This window comes from Chlamydotis macqueenii, chromosome W (genome assembly GCF_036417535.1).
Source record: "Chlamydotis macqueenii isolate bChlMac1 chromosome W, bChlMac1.mat, whole genome shotgun sequence".
Lineage (NCBI taxonomy): Eukaryota > Metazoa > Chordata > Aves > Otidiformes > Otididae > Chlamydotis > Chlamydotis macqueenii.
In genome coordinates, this window is record NC_141592.1 from 14,942,971 (window position 1) to 14,965,076 (window position 22,106).

Consider the following 22,106-nt stretch of genomic DNA (forward strand, 5'->3'; position numbering starts at 1 on the left):
AACTGCTCCGACATGGGTTGTCGGGCCACAGCCTCCTTCAGGCATCCACCTGCCCTGGTGTGGGGTCCTCCATGGGCTGCAGGTGGATCTCTGCTCCTCCGTGGACCTCCATGGGCTGCAGGGAGACAGCCTGCTCCACCATGGTCGTCACTACAGGCTGCAGGGGAATCTTGGCCAGGAGCCCCATTACTCCTCCCCCTCACTTCTGAACTGACCTTGGTGTCTGCAGCCATTCCTCTCACAAGAAATTCTTCACAATCACGCTTAGGCAGATGCCTCTCAGGTTCTCTTCACATCTCTCTTCACTTCTTGTGGCCGGGCTGGGCAAGTCAGGGCCCAGACGGCCACCCGGTGGGAGGCCAGAGGGTGAGGCCTGCAAGGCCCCCAAGGCTCACGCCTCCCCCTCTCTAACCCCTGCTTCAGCTTCTTCACTTCTTTTTCTTTTTTTAAATTTTTTTTTCCCCTTCTTAAATACATTATCGCAGAGGCATTATCACTGAACATTCCGTCACTAATTGGCTTGGTCCTGGCCAGTGACGGGTCTGCCCTAGGCCCGGCCGAGTCCACTGAACAAAGGGGAGCAACTTCTAGCAGTTTCCTACAGAAGCTGCCACCTTAGGCCCCCCCTCACTAAATAAAACCAACAGAGCAAATCATGTTACACACATTTGGAAGTATAATTCAGAATGCAATTGTGTGTAAGTGAAATTATCAATTGCATGTTGGCTTTAAAAAAATATTCCCCCACAGTAGTAGAGTGACAATTTGAATTATATATTGCCATCTATTTCCATAGATGTTAAATAGCCAGTTTTTTTATTAATAGCCAACTTTTAATAAAAATAGTCTCTTTTAGGCTTCATTTTCTTCACCAAATTTACCTCAACACAAAATTCTACATATTAAATATTTCCAATGAATTCTGTTTGTAATTAAAATTTAAAACAGCTTTTTCTAAAGCAAGCAATTTAGTAGAACTTTTCAGAAAATTCTTATGGTTATAGTTTTTAGCAAAATATGCATCCTCTAATTGTAGAGCTCACTCTATGAGGTATGTACATTAAGGCCATGTAAGGATCTATATTGATGTACTCAGACAGACCAAAGTTCACTCTTCCTTGTTTTAAGCTGCTTGAATAACTGGCTCTGATCCAGAAGCCATATAGAGGTTATATAGAGGTGTTGTAGAGGTTTATTAGCTATGGTGTTGCCCTGCAGTAATACAACTGTGCTACTTGTGTGCAACCAGCTCCAAATGAAGGCAGAACAGACTCAAAATTGTCTGCATATGTGTGTTGATTTTGTGTAGCGGGGGAGGCGGGGGGCTACAGTGGCAGCTTCTGTGAGTCTGTTTTGCCTGTAATGGTAACTTGAATGATCTCTCCCTGTCCTTATATCAAACCTCGACCTTTTTCTTATATTATCTCTCCTCTTTTCCCTCAGAGGGTGAGGAAAGTGAATGAGAGGCTGTGTAGCTTGGTCCCAAGCTGGGCTAAACTATGACAATATGTCTGGTTAGCCCTGTTGTGAAAGAAAGTAGTAATGAATCGACACTAGAACTTCCGAGCAAGATATCTTCTTACTAACAAGCTGGCCAAACTTAAAGTGCACTCAGAGAATAAATCATATATTTCTAAGATTTGACTGTAGTTATACCTCTATGAATGTAATTAAGTTGTCCCTAAATGTGTATTTTCCTACACATTCTGTTTTAATTTCAAGGAGGGCCACTACCAAGAGGATGCTGAATTTTTTATGGTTTTCTGAATTAATGTTTGCACATGGGTTTATCACAACTATTTTATTCCCTATACATATATATAACAACTATATACTTATGGTGTATAAGTGTCTATTAGGAAATTACTATCTATTAGGATTATATAAAGATTATAAAATAGGAAATAAATAATCTGCATTGGTTTTATTATACTAAGGACAGGTGCCAAAACTGTGTAGAAGTTAATTGTTGTATAAATACATAAAAGCAAAATCGAGATTATTCCACTATAATGTTCAAATGTGAAAACTGAACTTTTCATATTTGGCAGGTGTAGTGAACTTGTTAGTTTTTCAACTTTCATTTTGCTCTATATATTTGTTCCTCTGTGATTGTGATACAGAATACAATGCCAAATGTAAGTTGAAGGAAGAGAAAAGTTGAGCTATATAAAGACTGGTATTTCAGACAGCTCTATATTAATAGTCCTCAAATACTTATTCTGTGAGAGAGCTCATAAACTGCCACTGGCCAAGAAATGTTTTAGCTGCCCTTTCTCCTGGACCTTAAATTAATAGTAAAATAATAGCCTCCTCCCTCTCTCATCTGTCATCATTGGGACTTACTTCCTTTAACCTCCTTCTTCTGAAACACTATGTACATTAGTTAGCTCACAGCAACTTATTATTTATGCATTATCCTTTATGAAGTTTGCATACAACCACATGCCCAACAGTTATTAACAAAGATGCATTAGTATTGTTAGCAATTTATTTCAGCTTATTCTTTTAAACTTCACATGGTAGTTCTTGTTTGATTAACTACATCTTTTTCTTTTTTCACATTTTATTTTGACTATTCAAATATTGTAGTCCAATACTTATAAGCAGAAGTAAAAATTCATTTCTGTAAATGTGGTGAGTTGACCTCAGCCAGCAGCCAAATGCCCACCCAGCCTCTCATTCACTGCCCTCTCCCATAGGATGGGAACAAAATAGAAGGAAGTTGAAAAGATCAAAATAATTACAGTTTAATAGGGAAAGAAAAAGCTGCATGTGCAAGCAAAGCAAAAAGAAGAATTCATTCACTACTTCCCATCAGTAGGCAGATGTCCAGCCACTTCCTGAAAAACAGGGCCTTAAAACATGTAATGGTTGCTTGGGAAGATGAATGCCGTAAGCACGAATGTCTCCCCCTTTCTCCTCATTTCCCTGAACTTTTATTGATGAGCACAACGTCTCATGGTATGGGATATCCCTTTGGTCAGTTGGAGTCAACTGTCCTGGCTGTGTTCCCTCCCAGTCTCTTATCTACCTTCAGCCTCCTTGCTGTTGGAGGAGGGAAGAGAGAGAAAGCCATGATGCTGTGCAAGCACTGTTCAGTAGTAGCCAAAACACTGGTGTGTTATCAACACTACTTTAGCCATGAATACAAAGCACAACACCATAGGGGCTGCTATGAAGAAAGTTAACTCCATCACAACCAGACCCAGTACGGTAAAATCTTAAAAAATAAAAAATAAATTCTAATTCCAAGACTTAAAATCATGTTCATATAGAGTGCATTTTTCCTTCATGTCAGAACAAAAATGATGTCATTAGGTTTAGAGTTTCTTAAAATCTCTCTCAAAAAAAGATCATTCTTGTAGGAATTTATTCCAAGAGCTTTAAAAAACTTGCATTGTGGTGCAGGTTGATTTCGGCCAGCAACTAAGCAACCACCAACCACTTGCTAACTCCCACTGCACAGCGGGATGGAGAAAATTGGAGGAGTAGAAGCAAGAAAAACTTGTGGGTCAAGATAAAGACAGTTTAAGTAAAGGGGAAAAAAAGGGGGAAAAAAAGCAAATGATGCAAAGACAATCACTCACCACCTCCCACAAGCAGACTGATGCCCAGCCAGTATTCCAGAAACAGCTGCTGTGGAAAGACTACCCCCCACCCCGAGTTTTATGGCTGAGCATGATGTTATATGGCATGGAATATCCCTTTGGTCATTGGGGTCAGCTGTTCTGGCTGTGTCCTTTCTCAATCTCTTGCCCACCCCCCAGCTTACTCACTGGGGAGGGGCAGAGTGAAAAAGAAAAGGCCTTGATGCTATGCAAGCCCTATTCAGCAATAGCTAAAACACTGATGTGTTATCAACACTGTATTGGTCACAAATCTAAAACACAGCACCATATGGGCTTCTAGGAAAAAAAAAACAAACTACATCTGTTGTAGTTCAGCCCTGATCGGGACCAGACTACACAGTCTCTCTCTCACTCCCTCACCCTCCGAGAGAATAGGGAGAGATAATATAAGAAAAAAGGCTCAAGGTTTGAGATAAAGACAGGGAGAAATCTTTAAAGTTACCGTCACGTCCCTCCAGAACGGCTGCCCCTGCGCAGTCCCTCCATGGGCCACAGCCTCCTTCAGGCATCCACCTGCCCCGATGTGGGGTCCTCCACAGGCTGCAGGTGGATCTCTGCTCCTCTGTGGACCTCCATGGGCTGCAGGGGGACAACCTGCTCCACCATGGTCTTCACCACAGGCTGCAGGGGAATCTTGGCCAGGAGCAGCATTACTCCTCCCTCTCCTTCTTCACTCATATTGGCATCTGTAGCCATTCCTCTCACAAGAAATTCTTCACAATTGGCAGGCAGATGCTTCTCAGGTTCTCTTCACATCTCTTCTCCAGTTCTTGCAGTTGGGCTGGGCTGAATCAGGCCCAGATGTCCGCCCGGCGGGAGACCAGAGGGTGAGGGCCACAAGGCCCACAAGGCTCGTGCCTCCCCCTCTCTGCCCCCACTTCAGCTTCTTCACATCATCTTCTTTTTTATTTTTTTTGCTTTTTTTCCCCTTCTTAAATACATTATTGCAGAGGCATTATCAGGGAACATTCTGCTACCAATTGGCTTGGGCCTGGCTGGTGGCGGGGCTGCCCTAGGCCTGGCCAAGTCCATCGGACAAAGGGGAAACCTCTAGTAGCTTCTTCTTTTAGAAGCTGCCACTGTAGCCTCCCCTCACTAAATAAAACCAACACAGAGGGATGTTAAGGTCCTTGAATGTGTCCAGAGGAGGGCAACAAAGCTGGTGAAGGGGCCTAGAGAGGCGGTTGATGCCTCAAGCCTGTGAGTGTTTAAGAAGCATATGGACAATGCCCTTAATAACGTGCCTTAACTTTTGGTCAGCCCTGAAGTGGTCAGGCAGTTGGGCTAGATGATTGTTGTAGGTCCCTTCCAACTAAAATAGTCTAGTGTAGTCTAGTCTAGTCTATTGTATTGTATTGTATTGTATTTTATTGTATTCTATTCTATTCTAAATTTTCCTCCCAGTGCTTGAATGTCCCAGCACACATTGTTCTCAGTACTGTCTTCACCAATCCATTATATCATTCAGTCTTTCCCAAGTCTTGTGAGTGAATAGGGGATGTGATACACCCAGTCAGTGCTGTGTTTCTTGGCCCAGGTATCTATTAAGTTGTTTCAGAAATGAGCACGTTGTCTGACTCTATTCTTTCTGGGGTGCTGTGTTGCCATAGAACTTGTTTTTCAAGATCCAGAATGGTCTTTCTGGCAGTGGTATGGGTCACAGGGTATGTTTCCAGCCACCCAGTAGTCACTTCCACCATGGTAAGCACATGGTATCTGCCTTGGTGATATAATCAATCTGCCAGGCCTCCCCATACTGATATCTCAGCCACCATCCTCTGTGCCAGAGAGACTTTACCTGCTTGACTTAATTATGAAGCATGTTTCACATTCATGGATAACCTGTGCGATAGTGGTGGTAGTCAGGTCTACTTCTCAATCATGAGCCTATCTGTATGTTGCATCTCTCCTTAGATGTCCTAATGTTTCATGGGCCCATCAAGCTATGAATGGCTCATACTTACATTCCCAGTCCTGATCCACCTGAGCCACTCCAATTCTCTTAGTCTGATCTACCTGCTCATTCTTTTCATGTTCTTGGCTGGCACAACTCTTGGAGAATCTTCATGACCTACCTTTAGAGTGATGTTTTCTATCCAGGCAGCAATGTCTTGCCACAATGCAGCAGCCCAGATGAGTTTATGTCAGTGCTGCCTGTTGGTCTTCTTCCACTGCTGTAGCCACTCCCATAGGATGTTTGCCGCCATCCATGAATCAATATAGAGATAGAATGCTGGCCACTTTTCCCATTTGGGAAATATCTAGGGCCAGCTGGAAGGCTTTCACTTCTGCAAACTGACTTGCCTTGCCTTCTCCTTTGACAATTTCTGCGGCTTGTCACATGGGACTCCACACAGGAGCATTCCACCTCCAATAGTTTCCCACAATACAACAGGACTTGTCAGTAGCAGAACATATTTCCTTTTATTTTCTGGTAATGTATTACATGGTGGGGCTTCTTGGGCAAAAGTCACCTCCTCAGGCGATACTCTGAAATCTCTGTCTTCTGGACAGTTCATGATCTCTTCCAGGATTCCTGGGCAGTTGGGGTTAACCATTCGAGCCTGTTGAGTGATCAACACCACCCGCTTACTCCACATAGCATCAGTTGCATGATGTGTAGAGGGGACTCTTCCTTTGAACATCCAGTGTAGTACAGGTAGTCACGGTGCCAAGAGGATCTGTACTTCTGTACTGACTACTAATGAAGTGGCCCAAACCAGTTCATATGTTACTAGTATCTCTTTTTCAGTCAGAGTGTAGTACACTTCAGATTCTCGATACTCCCAGTTCCAACATCCTAGAGGTCAACACAGAGTCCTTCTGGGTGCTTTCTGCCAGAGGCTCCAGGTGAGGCCATGCTCTCTGGCTGCAGTGTAGAGCATGTTTCCCACATCTGATCCTGTCCAGACTGTCCCAAGGGCTACTGCACAAGCCATCTCCTGTTCGATCTGTTTGAAGGCCTGTTGCTGCTTGGGGCCCCAGTCAAAACGGTTATTCTTTCAGATCACTCAATAGAGAGAGTTCATAAGCTGACTGTAACCTGGAATATGCATTCTCCAGAATTCCACGAGACCTAGGAAAGCTTGAGGGGCAGAATCACCTCCCTCAACCTGCTGGCCACACTTCTTTTGATGCAGCCCAGGATGCGGTTGGCCTTCTGGGCCCCAAGGGCGCATTGTCGGCTCATGTTGAGCTTCTCATCCACCAGCACTCCCAAGTCCTTCTCCTCAGGGCTGCTCTTGATCCATTCTCCACCCAGCCTGTATTTGTGCTTGGGATTGTCCCGACCCATGTGCAGGACCTTGTACTTGGCCTGGTTGAACTTCATGAGGTTGGCACGGGCCCACCTCTCCAGCCTGTCAAGGTCCCTCTGGATGGCATCCCTCCCTTCCAGCATGTCAATGGCACCACACAGCTTGGTGTTGTCAGTGAACTTACTGACAGTGCACTCTATCCCACTATCCATGTCACTGACAAAGATTTTAAACAGCACTGGTCCCAATACTGACCCCTGAGGAACTCCACTCATCACTGGAGCTTGGAGGAGATGATCCTTGAATATTAACCAACTTCCTTGGTTAATAATCTTCTCTGCATCTACAGTGACTACACCAAAGGTCTATCATTACCTATGGGTCCTTGAAGTACCCTCACCTGAGGTAGCCTATGCTAAGGATACACGGGGCCCCTGGGCCGATCAAAATAGGGTGCTTTTGCAACTTGTCCCCTGTTAAGTTTACCTCAGCCTCCCACACAGATGTGGTGGGTTGACCTTGGCTCTGCACCAGGTCCTCACCAAGCCGTTCTGTCACTCCTCCTCCTCAACTGGACGGGGAAAGAAAATACGACAAAAGGCTCGTGGATTGAGATGAGGACAGGAAGATCACTCAGCAGTTACTGTCACGGACACAATAGACTTGTCTTGGGGAAATCAATTTAATTTATTGCCAACCAAAATCAGAGTAGGATAGTGAGAAAAGAAGAACAAATCTAAAAACACCTTCCCCCCATCCCTCCCTTCTTCCCAGATTCAACTTCACTCCTGATTTCTCTACCTCCTCCCTGCAAGAGGCACAAGGGGATGGGGAATGGGAGTTGTGATCAGTTCATACCGCTTTGTCTCTTCCCCTCCTTCCTCATCACGCTCTTCCCCTGCTCCAGTATGGCATCCCACCCATGGGAGACCGTCCTCCATGAACTTCTCCAATGTGAGTCATTCCCATGGGCTGCAGTTCTTCACAAACTGCTCCAGCATGGATCCTTTCCATGGGGTGCAGTCCTTCAGGAGCAGACTGCTCCAGTGTGAGTCCCTGGCGAGGCCACAGTTCCTGCCAGAAAATCTGCTCCAGCGTGAACTCCTCTCCACAGAGGCCACGGTTCCTTCCAGGAGCCTGCTCCAGCGCAGGCTCTCCATGGGATCATAGGTTCCCTCAGAGCACATCCAACTACTCTGGCATGGGGTCCTCCACAGGGTGCAGGGTGGATATCTGCTCCATCGTGGACCTCCATGAGCTGCACGGGGACAACCTGTGTCATCCATATGGGCTGCAGGGGAATCTCTGCTCTGGTGCCTGAGTACCTCCTCCCCCTCCTTCTTCACTGACCTTAGTGTTTGCATAGCTGTTTCTCTCTCACATATTCTCACTCCTCTCTCCCAGCTGCTGTTGTGCAGCATTTTTTACCCTTTCTTAAATGTTATCACAAAGGCGCCACCAGCTTCGCATACTGGTTCAGCTTTGGCCAGTGACAGGTCCCTCTTGGAGCTGGCTTGAGTTGGCTCCATCGAACATGGGGGAAGCTTTTGGCATCTTCTGACAGAAGCCACCCCTGTAGCCCCCTCCACTACCAAAACCTCACCATGCAAACCCAATACAAGACAACTGTTGAGATCACCCTGTCAGTCCAGAAATCCAGGTGGGTTCTGTGCCCTTATACCCTGGTGACATTAGGGTATACTGTGCACCAGTGTCCACCAAAGACTTGATGTGTCAGGCCACTGAATCCACATAGCGGAGTAAACTCAGTTCTCCCTTTCCTCTTCCTGGCCAGAGTCAGGGCTTCTCTATTCCTGATCAGAGCATTCCTTACCTCACTCCTGTAATTGCAAAGCAGAAGTACATTCATCAGGAGCAGAAGTAGGATCAGCCTTTCTACTCTGTCTGCGAAATTGCTCAATATCGACCAGAGCAGTCATCTTCCTGGATGGACTCTTTTTGGATGCTGCTTTTTCTTGCAATTCTCATGTGTGAGCTTCTAGGTTTGAAGTAGGTGCACCATCCCAATTCCTCATGTCCTCCCTGTGGTCATGCAGATAGAACCACAGGGTGGTCCACAGTTCCCTTTCCCTTGAGCAGAAAAAGGCTGATTCCATACGGCATTCTTGAAAGCGGATACACCACCCTGTAGGGACAAGGAGGAAGACATTTACTTTGAATTGTTGGACCTATTGGGACAATTTTTCCATAGCTGATTTGCAGGCCCATAGTGTCGGGGAGGATGAGAATTTCTCTTTGAATTGCCAGAGCTAGCAGGCCAGTTTATCCACAGTTGGTGCCTCAATGTCTGTCCAGTCCATTTTCACCAGGGTGCTGGTGTACAACATCAGTGTATTCCAGTACAAACTTCCACCACATGGACCATATGCACTAAATTTAATCCAGATCTTTGGAGGCCTGGTTGTTGTCCAGGTTGCTGTAGATCATCTCTACCACCACTAATTCTCTGAGATACTGGGCACCTCCCTTAGTGGTGGTCTACTTGCCTCGGTAGTTTACAATATCTTCCTTTGAGGAGTTACTTTGCCTTCACACTTGACAGGAGTCACCTTTGGAAGCTTCAGATTATTGCCCCTTTTATGATCTCTTTTCTCATTCCCCAGTTCCTAGCTAGGAATCCCAACTGCTGGACTTCCCTACCCTCTAATTTCTGACTATGGGCTCCAGTATCCCAGCATTGGAACAACTGGCTGATAATTCACTCACCTGGCTGGTGGCCATAATCTTTTTGCATATCTCACAGCTCACTTAGGGATAGAGATCGAGTGGTTTCTACCCCTTTATGATTTCAGTCTCTTCCCCCTCTCGTTCTTGTGACTGCTCTGCTGCAGAACAGGCTGCCTCTTCTTATTCTTCCTCATGCTCCCTCTCAGGAAGAGCATCTTCCTCCCTTACTAACTGGGTCAACCACTGCTGCCATTGTTTCTTCTGGACTACAGAAGCGACTGTTACATTTGAGGGTTGAGTCTGTGGCTTAGCCACAGCATCTGTTTGTATGTCCTCAGATCCAGAGACCCTCTTATCCCCTTAAGGGTGCTGGACAGAGGCTCGGTAGGTGTAGGCCAGACACTAACACAGTGTGAGAAGTTATGTCTCTCTGGTATAGACAAGGCATCCTTTCTTCAAGTGGTCTGCCATTTCAACAGGTTTCTGCACCTGTTTGGATGTTAAGTTCCAAACCATTGGAGGTAAAAACCATTCTAGGCACTTACCCAAATTCTCCCCCACACTTTTCCACCCATGAATTGGCTGCCTCAGGGCACATCCCCATGTGGCGTTCCCAATCTCAGAGCACATCCCTGTGTGGCAATGGTTAACATCAGGAAAAGCCAAAATCAGATTCGTGGTGCACACCAATACGAGCATTTTGGGATATTCGAGAAAATCAAGGGCTATTGCAGGTCCCAAATATCAGATTAGGCTGAAGGCCCATGCTTTTATTATAGCTCTCCCAGGAAAAGTAATAAAAAAAAAACCAAGTGATGAACTACACAGCAAACAGCAAAAGGTGAAAGCAGCCATTAACTGGCACTGATGTTTGATGTACAGCAAGAAAGGGAGCACACCATGGAGCAGGTGAGGGAACAAATAAATCAGTACTGAGAGCAAACAAGTCAAGATCGTGACCAGCAACAGCAAGTAACAGCCTGCCAAGCAACACCTAAACAGCTATAACAGCTATGAATTCAATCTAACACACTCCAATCAAATTTATTGCTATCTCAAACCCCTCTAGCCCCAAAGTGGGTGCTGAAAAGCCAAAAAGGACTGTTGTGGGTTGACCCTGGCCAGCAAATAAGCACCCACACAGCCGCTTGCTTGCTTACTTCCCAACACAACAAGATGGGGGAGAAAATCAGAAGAGCAGAAGTGAGAAAAACTCATGAGTTGAAATAAAGGCAGTTGAGTAAGTGAAGACAGGGGGTAAATGAGGGGGAAGCAAGTGATGCAAAGTCAATTGCCAGTCTCCAAGCAACAGTGACTTTGGAAAGACTACCCCCCCACCCGATTTTATTGCTGAGCATGACATTATATGGCGTGGAATATCCCTTTGGTCATTGGGATCAGCTGTCCTGGCTGTGTCCCTGTAACCGGTTCATAGGATTCCTATGCACAAAGTTCATCCAGCATATGATATTTAAAAGCATAACAGTATTTGATGCTCTATTATAGCCTTGCATAAGCAGTTACCAGCATAAGCAGTCACAGTTCCTAGCAAAAGCAGGTACCAGAGTATTGTTTTCCCTTTGTGAGAGTCTTACCACCCCGACTAAGCCGGAGACACCGCCGAGCAGGAGGATGATGATCAGCGGGGTCAGAGCAGAGAAGGGAGGTAGACGCAGCACCCTCAGGGCATCCCCTGTTGTTCGCAGAGTGTGCTCTGGGTCCTTTCTCTCTCCCTCTGCTCTGAGCTGCCTCTGTTTATACCCTCAGCAGATTCAGTGGCAGAGTACTGACCAGGTGTTGATGCACGTGTGGCCAGTGCATGCAGCAAGGCCTGCCAAGTACGTGCCCTGCTGGCTAACAGCGGTTCCTGGATAGCAGCAACATCCTGCTCAATAACAACCCTCCTAGCTCCCCTCTCCAAGGTCGCATTCTCACAGCTGTGTGCAGCTTGTAATTTCCCACAGTGGCCCTACACAGACCATCACTGAAATCCCTCACACAGTCCCCTCTCAACTTCTTGCCCATCCCCAGCCTACTTGCTTTGTGGGGGCAGAGTGAGAGAAGACCTTGACACTGTATGCACTGTTCAGCAATAGCTAAAACACTGGTGTGTTATCTAATCTACACTGTATTGGTCACAGATCAAAACCACAGCACCACAGGGGCTACTATGAACAAAATTAACTCCATCCCAGACATATCCAGTACATCTGGAGTCTTGCACAGATCAAGCACTGTTAGATTTGTACATTTGTCTTGATTTAAATGTAATGCAGACTAATACATTAATATTTTTCTCTACTTTTTATGTTGTGTTTTTATTTGAAGAAAAGATTATATTTTTCCAGTGAAATTCAAATAATTTGCAATTTTAAATGTAAATATAGTTTATCCATAGATCTTATGGTGATGATTAAATTTAAAAAAATGAATAGGAATATACTATGAACAAATAAGAATAAAAAGTGATGCTTCCTGTATAGATTTTAAAGTTAAAATCATATCTAAATACATTCAGATACTTGAAAGTTCATTCCTAGACATGCAAAAGCACAAGTAATCAAATGATATTTTTAACTAATGTAAAAATAGACATAGCATTCACATAATGCAGAGTACTGAGAAAATGTTCTTATTTTATTTAATAATAAATTATTAAATAAAATATTTGTACTAAATTATTATAAAAGTATTCATATGATCATAGAACAGTTTGGGTTGGAAGGGCCCTTTAAAGGTCATCTAGTCCAACCCCCCTGCAAGGAGCAGGGACATCTCCAACTAGATCAGGTTGCTCAGAGCCCTGGCCCACCTGGCCTGGAATGTTTCCAGGGATGGGGCATCTACCACCTCTCTGGGAATCCTGTTCCAGTGTTACACCACCCTCACTGTAAAAAATTTCTTCCTTATATTTAGTCTGAATCTACCTTCTTTTAGTTTAAAGCCATTACCTCTTGTCCCATCGCAAGAGGCCCTGCTAAAAAGCTTGTCTCCATCTTTGTTATAAGCCCCCTTTAAGTATTGGAAGGCCACAATCTGATCTTCCCAGAGCCTTCTCTTCTCCAGGCTCAAAAGCCCCAACTCTCTCAGCCTGTCTTCATAGGAGAGGTGCTCCAGCCCTCTGATCTTTTTTGTGGCCCTCCTCCGAACTTGCTCCAGCAGATTCATGTCTTTCTTGTACTGAGGACACCAGAGCTGGACATAGTACTCCAGGTGGGATCTCACGAGAGCGGAGTAGAGGGGCAGAATCACCTCCCTCGACCTCTTGGCCATGCAAATCTGAGATCTCTTGTAAGATACTCAGTAGTATGGGCATTTTTTTTTTCCTTCTGCTTATCGTCTTAATCTAAGTAAAGCTCAGCATTATTCCTACTGCTATGCTTTGTTATTTTGTGTTTACATAGCAAAAACTATAATTCTTCTTCATTCAGTGATTTACTGACTTTAGGCTCATTTCAGATTCATTTTTGAATAAATTAATTTCAGTTCTTAGAGTTTTGACTGCTGTTCATCAAACTTACTACTATTGATTATTGGTACTTCTTTGACTGTATACCTCTGCTGTTGTATGTTTGTCTTTGGACTGTAAACCCTTTGGGGCAGGAAAGATATTCTTTTTTTTCTGCTTGTACAATGTTTGGTGAAAAATGATTGATAGATCTCCTCAAGTCCCCTGTAATACAAATAATGAATAAGCAGAGAAAAGAATGTTCTGATGTTTAAATCTTCGGACTAAAATTTGGACTAAATTTTTGGACTAAAATCATACCAAAAAATTCCTGTTTAATCAATTCAGTGTTTTGTTTCTTTCCTGATATTATTGGGCTAATTATTTTCTGCCCCCTTTTAAAGTCAAATAATGTAAATTTATTAGCAAGCTGATAGAGGGATATATAACTTATTGCATTCACTTATTGTTTCACAGATTCATAATGCATCCTGTGCTCCACAATACAACGTACATGGAGTATATGTATCCTGTAAAGTTTAGTTTTTCAACATTCCATTTACTAACCACAGAATGATTGCAGTGGGAAGTGTCGATATAGCTATAAAAGACTCACATCAGTTGCATTATCTATAAAATATCTATAAAATCCCAGACAAACCAAAGAAGTAGTATGTATTTTTCTTTTTACTAACCCTGTAAATTCATTGGAATTTGTAGGAACAGAAAATATTCAGAGGCTGTGCATAGGTAAATTTCCCAAATCAGTAGTAACTGAAAATAATTGAAGACATTCAGGATTTTATACCTTCAAAGCACTCTGCAAATACAAATCTCTCAAATATCTGTAAGGCAAGTAGAAGTCTGACATTTGAGATTAAAATGAAATAATTTGCTAAAAACCCGCATAGAATGTCAGTTTCAGAAATAGCAAAAATGTGCAAGTTTACTGAAATGTTTTTCTAAACCTGGGCCTGTACTCCATGACAATTTAATAGTATATCCAAATTAGTGTTTGTCTTATGAAAAACTCAACTATCCATTATATTTTGAATTTTTGCAATCATGGCTGTTTTTTTACTGTCGAGAATATTTGTGTAATTACCACATGAATGAAGTAGTTCTGTTTTTGCAATCAGCTATATTTGCAATGAACTCTTCTCATTGTCATTCTGTACAGTAAGTATAAGGAATTTTTTTTTAAATGAAACATTAAAATAAATTCATTTCAGGTAAGGGTGATGAGAATTCAACAAATAGAGAAGGACATTCTTTGTATACGACAGCTCCTGCAATCACAAGCAGCTGAAGCAGAGGTTAGTAAGCCATTTCTTGCCTTCTTTTGATTAGAATATGTATAATTTTTAAAAAGCAAATCTACTTAATTGAGTATATTGGTGGGCAGTATTATTTGTATGAGCAAGTGATGTAACGGTTCATAAATTAGTCAATATTCATAGACTGTAGCTACCTTGGAAATAAAATTTGATAGCATGTTACTTGCTCTGTTACCAATGAATTGAGAATGGAAAACTTGGAATATTCTATATGCTTCTGCTGAATTTTAAGCAATAATTATATATCAGTTAAAAGTTTAACTAGAAATTTCAATAAAAAGGTCAAAGTGCAATGTATTATAAAGGCTGAGCATTGGTTCTAGCAAATAATTAGAACAGTTAGAATCATAGAATAGTTTGGGTTGGAAGTGACCTTTAAAGGTCATCTAGTCCAACTCCCCTGCAAGGAGCAGGGACATCTCCAACTAGAGCAGGTTGCTCAGAGCCTCATCCAGCCTGGCCTTGAGTGTTTCCAGGGATGGGGCATCCACCACCTCTCTGGGCAACCTGTTCCAGTGGTCCATCACCCTCAGTATAAAAAATTTCTTCCTTATATCAAGTCTGAACCTACCCCCCTCTATTTTAAAACCATTACACCTCATCTTATTACAACAGGCCCTGCTGAAGAGTCTCTCCCCAGCTTTCCTGTAGGCCCCCTTGAGGTATTGGAAGACCGCTATAAGGTCTCCCCGGAGCCTCCTCTTCTCCAGGCTGAACAGCCCCAACTCTCTCAGCCTGTCCTCATAGGAAAGGTGCTCCAGCCCTCTGATCATCTTTGTGGCCCTCCTCTGGACCTTCTGCAACTGATCCATGTCCTTCTTATGTTGGGGGCTCCAGAACTGGACACAGTACTACAGGTGGGGTCTCACCTGAGCAGAGTTGAAGGGGAAAACCACCTCCCGCGACCTGCTGGCCATGCTTCTTCAGATGCAGCTCAGGATGCGGTTGGCTTTCTGGGCTGCAAGCGCACACTGACAGCTCATGTTGAGCTTCTTGTTCACCAGTACCTCTGAGTCCTTCTCCTCAGGGTTGCTCTAGATCCAAATTATTGGCTATTTTCACCTAAAATCAAATCTCCTTGAGGTACACATTGGACTGCCCCATCCTCCTGCATTACCCACCAAGTACATTCAGGTCCCTGGGCAAAAGCAATCCCATGGATAGGTTTGCCTTTGCCCAGGGCAGGAATAACCCAGACTGTCTTTCCTAACATATTCCTTACATGCACCACAGGGACTTTATCCCCTTGTACAGTATGTAACAGTTCTGACTGGGCAGGGACAGCTCGATTGATGGATTCTTGAGTGTTAACTAACCAGTTGGCTTTTGCTAAATGTTTGTCCCAGTTTTTGAAGGTTCCACCACCCATTGCTTTCAGTGTACTTTTCAGCAGTCCGTTGTACCTTTCAATTTTCCTGGAGGCTGGTGCATGATAGGGGATGTGGTATACCCACTCAATGCCATGCTCTTTGGCCCAGGTGTCTATGAGGTTGTTTTGGAAATGGGTCCCATTGTCTGACTCAATTCTTTCTGGAGTGCCATGTTGCCGGAGAACTTGCTTCTCAAGGTCCAGGATAGTGTTTAAGACGGTGGCATGGGGTATGGGATATGTCTCTAGCCACCCAGTGGTTGCTTCCACCATCGTAAGCACATGGTGCTTGCCTTGGTGGGTTTGTGGGAGTGTGATGTAATCAATCTGCCAGGCCTTTCCATATTTATATTTCAACCATCATCCTCCATACCACAGAGGCTTTAGCCGCTTGGCTTGCTGAACTGCAGCACGTTTCACATTCATGGATAACATGTGCAATAGTGTCCATGGTTAAATCCACCCCTCGATCACGAGCCCATTTGTATGTTGCGTCTCTTCCTTGATGGCCTGAGGTGTCATGGGCCCACCGAGCTAAAAATAGTTCACCTCTGTGTTGCCAGTCTAGGTCCACTTGGGAAACTTTAATCTTAGCAGCCTGATCCACACGCTGGTTGTTTTGATGTTCTTCACTGGGCTGACTCTTGGGTACGTGGGCATCTACGTGACGTACTTTTACAACCAGATTCTCTAACCGGGCAGCAATATCTTGCCACAATGTGGCAGCCCAGATGGGCTTGCGTCTGCGCTGCCAGTTGTTCTGTTTCCATTGCTTTAACCACCCCCACAGAGCGTTTGCCACCATCCATGAGTCAGTGTAGAGATAGAGCACAGGCCATTTTTCCCTTTCAGAAATATCTAAATCCAGTTGAATGGCTTTCACTCCTACAAACTGAACTGTATTCACCTTGGTCTTCAGTGGCTTCTGCAACTTGTCATGTAGGACTCCACACAGCAGCTTTCCACTTTCGATGTTTTCCTACAATACAACAGGACCCATCAGTAAATAGGGCATACTGCTTCTCATTTTCTGGTAGAGTATTTTATGGTGGGGCCTCTTCCACACCTCACCTATTTCTCTGGTGGCTTTCCAAAATCTTTGCCTTCTTGCCAGTCTATGATTACTTCTAAGATTCTTAGGTGACCGGGGTTTCCTATTCGAGCTCGCTATGTGATAAGCGAGACCCATTTACTCCATGTAGCATCAGTTGCATGATGCACAGAGGGGACCCTTCCTTTGAACATCCAGCCCAGCACTGGCAGTCGGGGTGCCAGGAGGAGCTGTGCTTCAGTATCAACCACCTCTGAAGCAGCTCAAACTCCTTCATATGCTGCCAGTATTTCTTTTTCAGTCGGAGTATAATGGGCCTCAGATCCTCTGTATCCCCGTCTCTTAAACCCTAGGGGTTGACTTGAGTGTCCCCTGATGTTCTCTGCCAGAGACTCCACATAGGGCCATTCTCCCTGGCTGTGGTGTAGAGCACGTTTTTTACCTCATTGTTCTGGTTTTATTTAGTGAGGGCGGGGGGGTATTCAATGGTAGCTTCTCTAAGAAGCTTCTAGAAGTTGTTCCCCTTTGTCCGGTAGACTCTGTCGGGCCTAGGGCGGATCTGCTGCTGGCCAGGACCAAGCCAATTGGTGATAGAATGTTCCATGATAACGCCTCTGCAATAACATATTTAAGAAGGGGAAAAAAAAACCAAAAAAAAAAAAAAAGGAGAAGATGTGAAGAAGCTGAGCGGGGGCAGAGAAGGGGAGGCGCAAGCCTTGTGGGCCTTGCGGCACTCACACTCAGGCCTCCCACCAGGCGGCCGTCTGGGCTGTACTCGGCCCAGCCCAGCTGCAAGAAGTGGAGAGGAGATGAGATGTAAAGAGATCCTGAGAGGCATCTGCCTGCCTGTTGTGAAGAATTTCTTGTGAGAGGAATGGCTGCAGACGCCAAGGTCAGTGAAGAAGGAGGGGGAGGAGTAATGTTGTTCCTGGCAGAGATTCCCCTACAGCCTGTGGTGATGACCATGGTGGAGCAGGCTGTCCCCCTGCAGCCCATGGAGGTCCACGGAGGAGCAGAGATTCACCTGCAGCCCGTGGAGGATCCCACGTTGAGGCAGGCGGATGCCTGAAGGAGGCTGTGGCCTGTGCAGGGCCCACTGGGGCAGCTGTTCTGGAGAGACTGCACCCCGTGGAAGAAATGACCCATGCTGGAGCAGTTCACGAAGGACTGCAGCTCGTGGGAGGTACCCCGTTATGGAGCAGGGGAGGAATGTGAGGAGTTCTTCCCCCAAGGAGGAAGCAGCAGCGTGAAAAGACATGTGATGAACTGACTGCAACCCCCATTCCCTCTTCCCCCCTGTACCGCTCTGCGGGGGAACGTGGTAGAGATAATGTTAAGCCTGGGAAGAGGTAGGGGTGGGGGGAAGTTATCTTTTTCTCATTCTCATTATCTTGCTTTGGTTTTAGTAATGTAATTAATGAATAGTTTTCCCCAAGTCAAGTCTGTTTTGCCTGTAACGGTAACTTTAAGGATCTCTCCCTGTCCTTATCTCAAACCTCGAGCTTTTTTTTCTTATATTATCTCTCCCTGTTCTCTCACAGGGTGGGGGGAGTGAGAGAGAGACTGCGTAGTCTGGTCCTGATTGAGGCTAAACTATGACACTCTTGTCCTGTCCGGATTGGCCCAAGGGCTACTGCACGAACAATCTCCTGTTTAATTTGTTCAATTTGTTATGTTGTTGACCACATCCATTGGAATGTGACAACATCCATCTTGCCATTTTATCCCTAAAAACTGGATCTCTTGTGCAGGCCCCTTGGCTTTGCTTTGCTTTGTTTTATGGCAAAACTGGCTTTCAGAAGGATTTGGATTATTTTCTCCCCTTTCTCAAAAACTTCTTCTGCTGTGTTGCCCCATACAATGATGCCATCAATGTATTGCACGTGTTCTGGAGCTTCACCCTTGTCCAGTGCAGCCTGGATCAGCCCATGGCAAATAGTGGGGCTGTGTTTCCACCCCTGGGGCAGTCAATTCCAGGTGTACTGGATGCCCCTCCAAGGGAAAGCAAACTGTGGCCTGCATTCTGCTGCCAAAGGGATGGAGAAGAATGCATTGGCAATATCACTGGTGGCATACCACTTGGCTGCCTTGATTCCAGTTCATATTGGAGTTCTAGCATATCTGGCACGGCAGCACTCAGTGGTGGTGTAACTTCATTCAGGCCACAATAGTCCACTGTTAACCTCCACTCTTCAATAGATTTTCTCACTGGCCATATGGGACTGTTAGAAAGTGAGTGAGTCTTGCTGATCACTCCCTGGTTCTCCAGTCGACGAATCAGCTTGAGGATGGGGATTATGGAGTCTCGGTTGGTGCGATATTGCTGCCAGTGCACTGTGGTGGTAGCGATTGGTATATTTTGTACTTTGACCTTCAGCATTCCCACAATGGAAGGGTCCTCCAAGAGACCAGGCAAGGTGGACAGCTGTTTATTTTCCTCCGTCTCCACGGTGGCTATACCAAAAGCCCACTGGTGCCCTTTAGGGTCCTTGAAATACCCAGTCCTGTGATAGTCTATGCCAAGAATGCATGGGGCATCTGGGCCAGTCACTATGGGGTGCTTTTGCTACTCATTCCCTGTCAGGCTCACTTCAGCCTCCAATACAGTCAGCTGTTGGGATCCTCCTGTCACTCCAGAAATACAAATGGGTTCTGCCCCTTTATAGCTTGATGGCATTAGGGTACACTGTGCACCAGTGTCTACTAGAGCCTTATACTCTTGTGGGTCTCATGTGCCAGGCCATCAAATCCATACAGTCCAGTAAACCCGGTTGTCCCTCTCCTCCACCTGGCTGGAGGCAGGGCCCCTCTAGTCCTGTTTATAATATTTCCTAGTCACTTCTTGTGAATATGAATTAGAATTCCCTTCCATAGGATCAGAGGTGAGATTATCCCTTCTACATTGTCTGGGGAACTGCCCACTGGAGACTAGAGCAGCAATTTTCCTGGGAGAACCTCAATTTGTTTTTCCTCAAAACTCACGTACTGGTGCCTCTAGGGCTGAGATAGGTTTTACATCCCACTTCCTCATGTCCTCTCCTTGGTCACACAAGGTAAACTGCAGGGTACCTCGCCGCATGTACCATTTTTCTTGAGCAGTGGGAGATCTTCTAATAGCTGAGATACTGGTCCGTGCAGGTGGGAAGTAAGACCTATCTTCTTCAAGTTTCTGAAACCTTTCAGATAGTTTCTCCAGAAGTTTTTTAAACAGGCTTTCAGATCTTTTGGTCAGTCTTTCCACAGCCAAGACACAGGCCCATATTGGGGAAGAGAGATTGTCTTCATATTGTCGGAGCTGGTTAGCCACTGCACGTACTGGTGGTGCTTCATCATCCTTCAAACTCATTGATGCCAATGAGTTGGCATACGATGATGGTGCACTTTGTACAAACTTCCACCACATGGGTCAGGAACATTCGATTTCATCTGGATCTACAGATGTCTGCAGGTCATCCAGGTTACGATAAATCAGCTCCCGAACAGCTAATTCCCTCAGAAACTGGATACCTCTCTCCATGGTGGTCCACTTGCTTGGGTGGCATACAATATCTTCCTTGAAGATATACCTGTCCCTCATGCCTGACAGGAGTCGCCTCCAGAGGCTGCAGGCTGTTGACTCTTCCAATTGCCCTGTCAATGGCTGCTTCCCTAGACAGGGATCCCAGCTGCCTGGCTTCCCTGCCTTCTAATTCCAGGCTACTGGCCCCACTGTCCCAGCATCAGAGCAACCAGGTAACAAGTTGCTCACCTTGATTACGGTGAAACCTTTTTGCATATCTCGCAGCTCACTCAGGGATAGGGATAGGGATAGGGTGACTACCTCTCCTTCTGCCTCTCCCTGTTCTTGAGATATCCCTGGTTCATCATCGTCTTTCACTATGCGAACTTTTTTTTTTGGCATATTTCTTATGAACAGGGGCAACTGATACTGGTGTGGGTTGGTTTTTTTGGTTCATCTGTGCTGCTGCTTGCTGGAGTTTGAGTAGCCACAGTTCCTGTCATGGGCGTTGAAGCAATTGCTGTGCCCATAGCAGGGACTGGGGTAGCGCAGTGCCTGCCCGTAGGGGATTAAGTGACCATAGCATCTGTAGTGGGGACTGGAGTACCCGCACTGCCTGCTGCCAGGCTTATGACAGTCACAGTATTCTTAAACACTTCTTTAAACTTATTCAAGATCAAGATATGAGATAGCTACAAGAGATCTGCCACTGTGAACACATTGGTTTTTGTATCTCAAGCGTATTCAAAATTCTCAAAAGCTGTTGAAATTAGCTTGGCAGCAAGCAGCAATCACGGAAACGAAACTGAGCAGCAAGGAAAGGAGTGAGAAAGAGAGAGCAAGGTGGAGAGAGCGATGTCCCCTCCTCGAGCAACCCCCACTTATATACTGAGCATGACATTTATGGCATGGAATACTCTCTTTGGCCAGTTTGGGTCAATTATTCTGTCTGTCTTTCTCCCAGCTTCCTGCATCTGCACATTAGCGAGACCTCGAAAGCCGGACAGTGTCCTTGGTCTCATTAGCAACAACTCATATCATCAGGGTGTTTATCAACATTCTTCATATCTGAACTTCACATGTGAACTCCATCCCTGCCGAAACCAGGACATCTGTTTAATACACTGGACCTCTGTGCCATTCTCTAGGTGCTGTACCACGTATAGAGATTACAAACTGTTGTTTACATTCTGTGGTTCTTTAGCTGATGTGGTTGTTAGCCTATATATTTTCATCCTCAAGTCATAGAATCATAGAATCATAGAATCATAGAATGGTTAGGGTTGGAAGAGACCTTCAAAGGTCATCTAGTCCAACCCCCCCCCTGCAAGAAGCAGGGACATCTCCAACTAGATCAGATTGCTCAGAGCCTCATCCAGCCTGGCCTTGAATGTTTCCAGGGATGGGGCTTCCACCACCTCTCCGGGCAACCTGGTCCAGTGTTCTACAACCCTCAGTGTAAAAAATTTTTCCTAATATCTAATCTAAATCTACCTCCCTCTATTTTAAAACCATTACCCCTTGTCCTATCGCAACAGGCCCTGCTGAAGAGTTTCTCCCCATCTTTCCTGTAGGCCCCCTTGAGGTACTGGAAGGCTGCTATCAGGTCTCCCCGGAGCCTCCTCTTCTCCAGGCTGAACAGCCCCAACTCTCTCAGCCTGTCCTCATAGGAGAGGTGCTCCAGCCCTCTGGTCATCTTCATGGCCCTCCTCTGGACCCTTTCCAACTGGTCCATGTCCTTCTTGTGTTGGGGGCTCCAGAACTGGACACAGTACTCCAGGTGGGGTCTCACCAGGGCAGAGTAGAGGGGGAGAATCACCTCCCT

General features: G+C 45.2%; 1 protein-coding gene across 1 annotated transcript in view; it reads left to right on the forward strand.

Moving 5' to 3' along the window:
• The window catches only part of LOC147596587 (adenomatous polyposis coli protein-like), a 139,920-nt gene that overhangs the window by 73,655 nt on the left and 44,159 nt on the right, over positions 1 to 22,106 (forward strand). Inside the window, exon 7 of the mRNA XM_086769680.1 lies at positions 14,258 to 14,341. Coding sequence (XP_086625806.1) covers positions 14,258 to 14,341 — 84 coding nt within the window. The remainder of the gene's footprint in view (positions 1 to 14,257; positions 14,342 to 22,106) is intronic.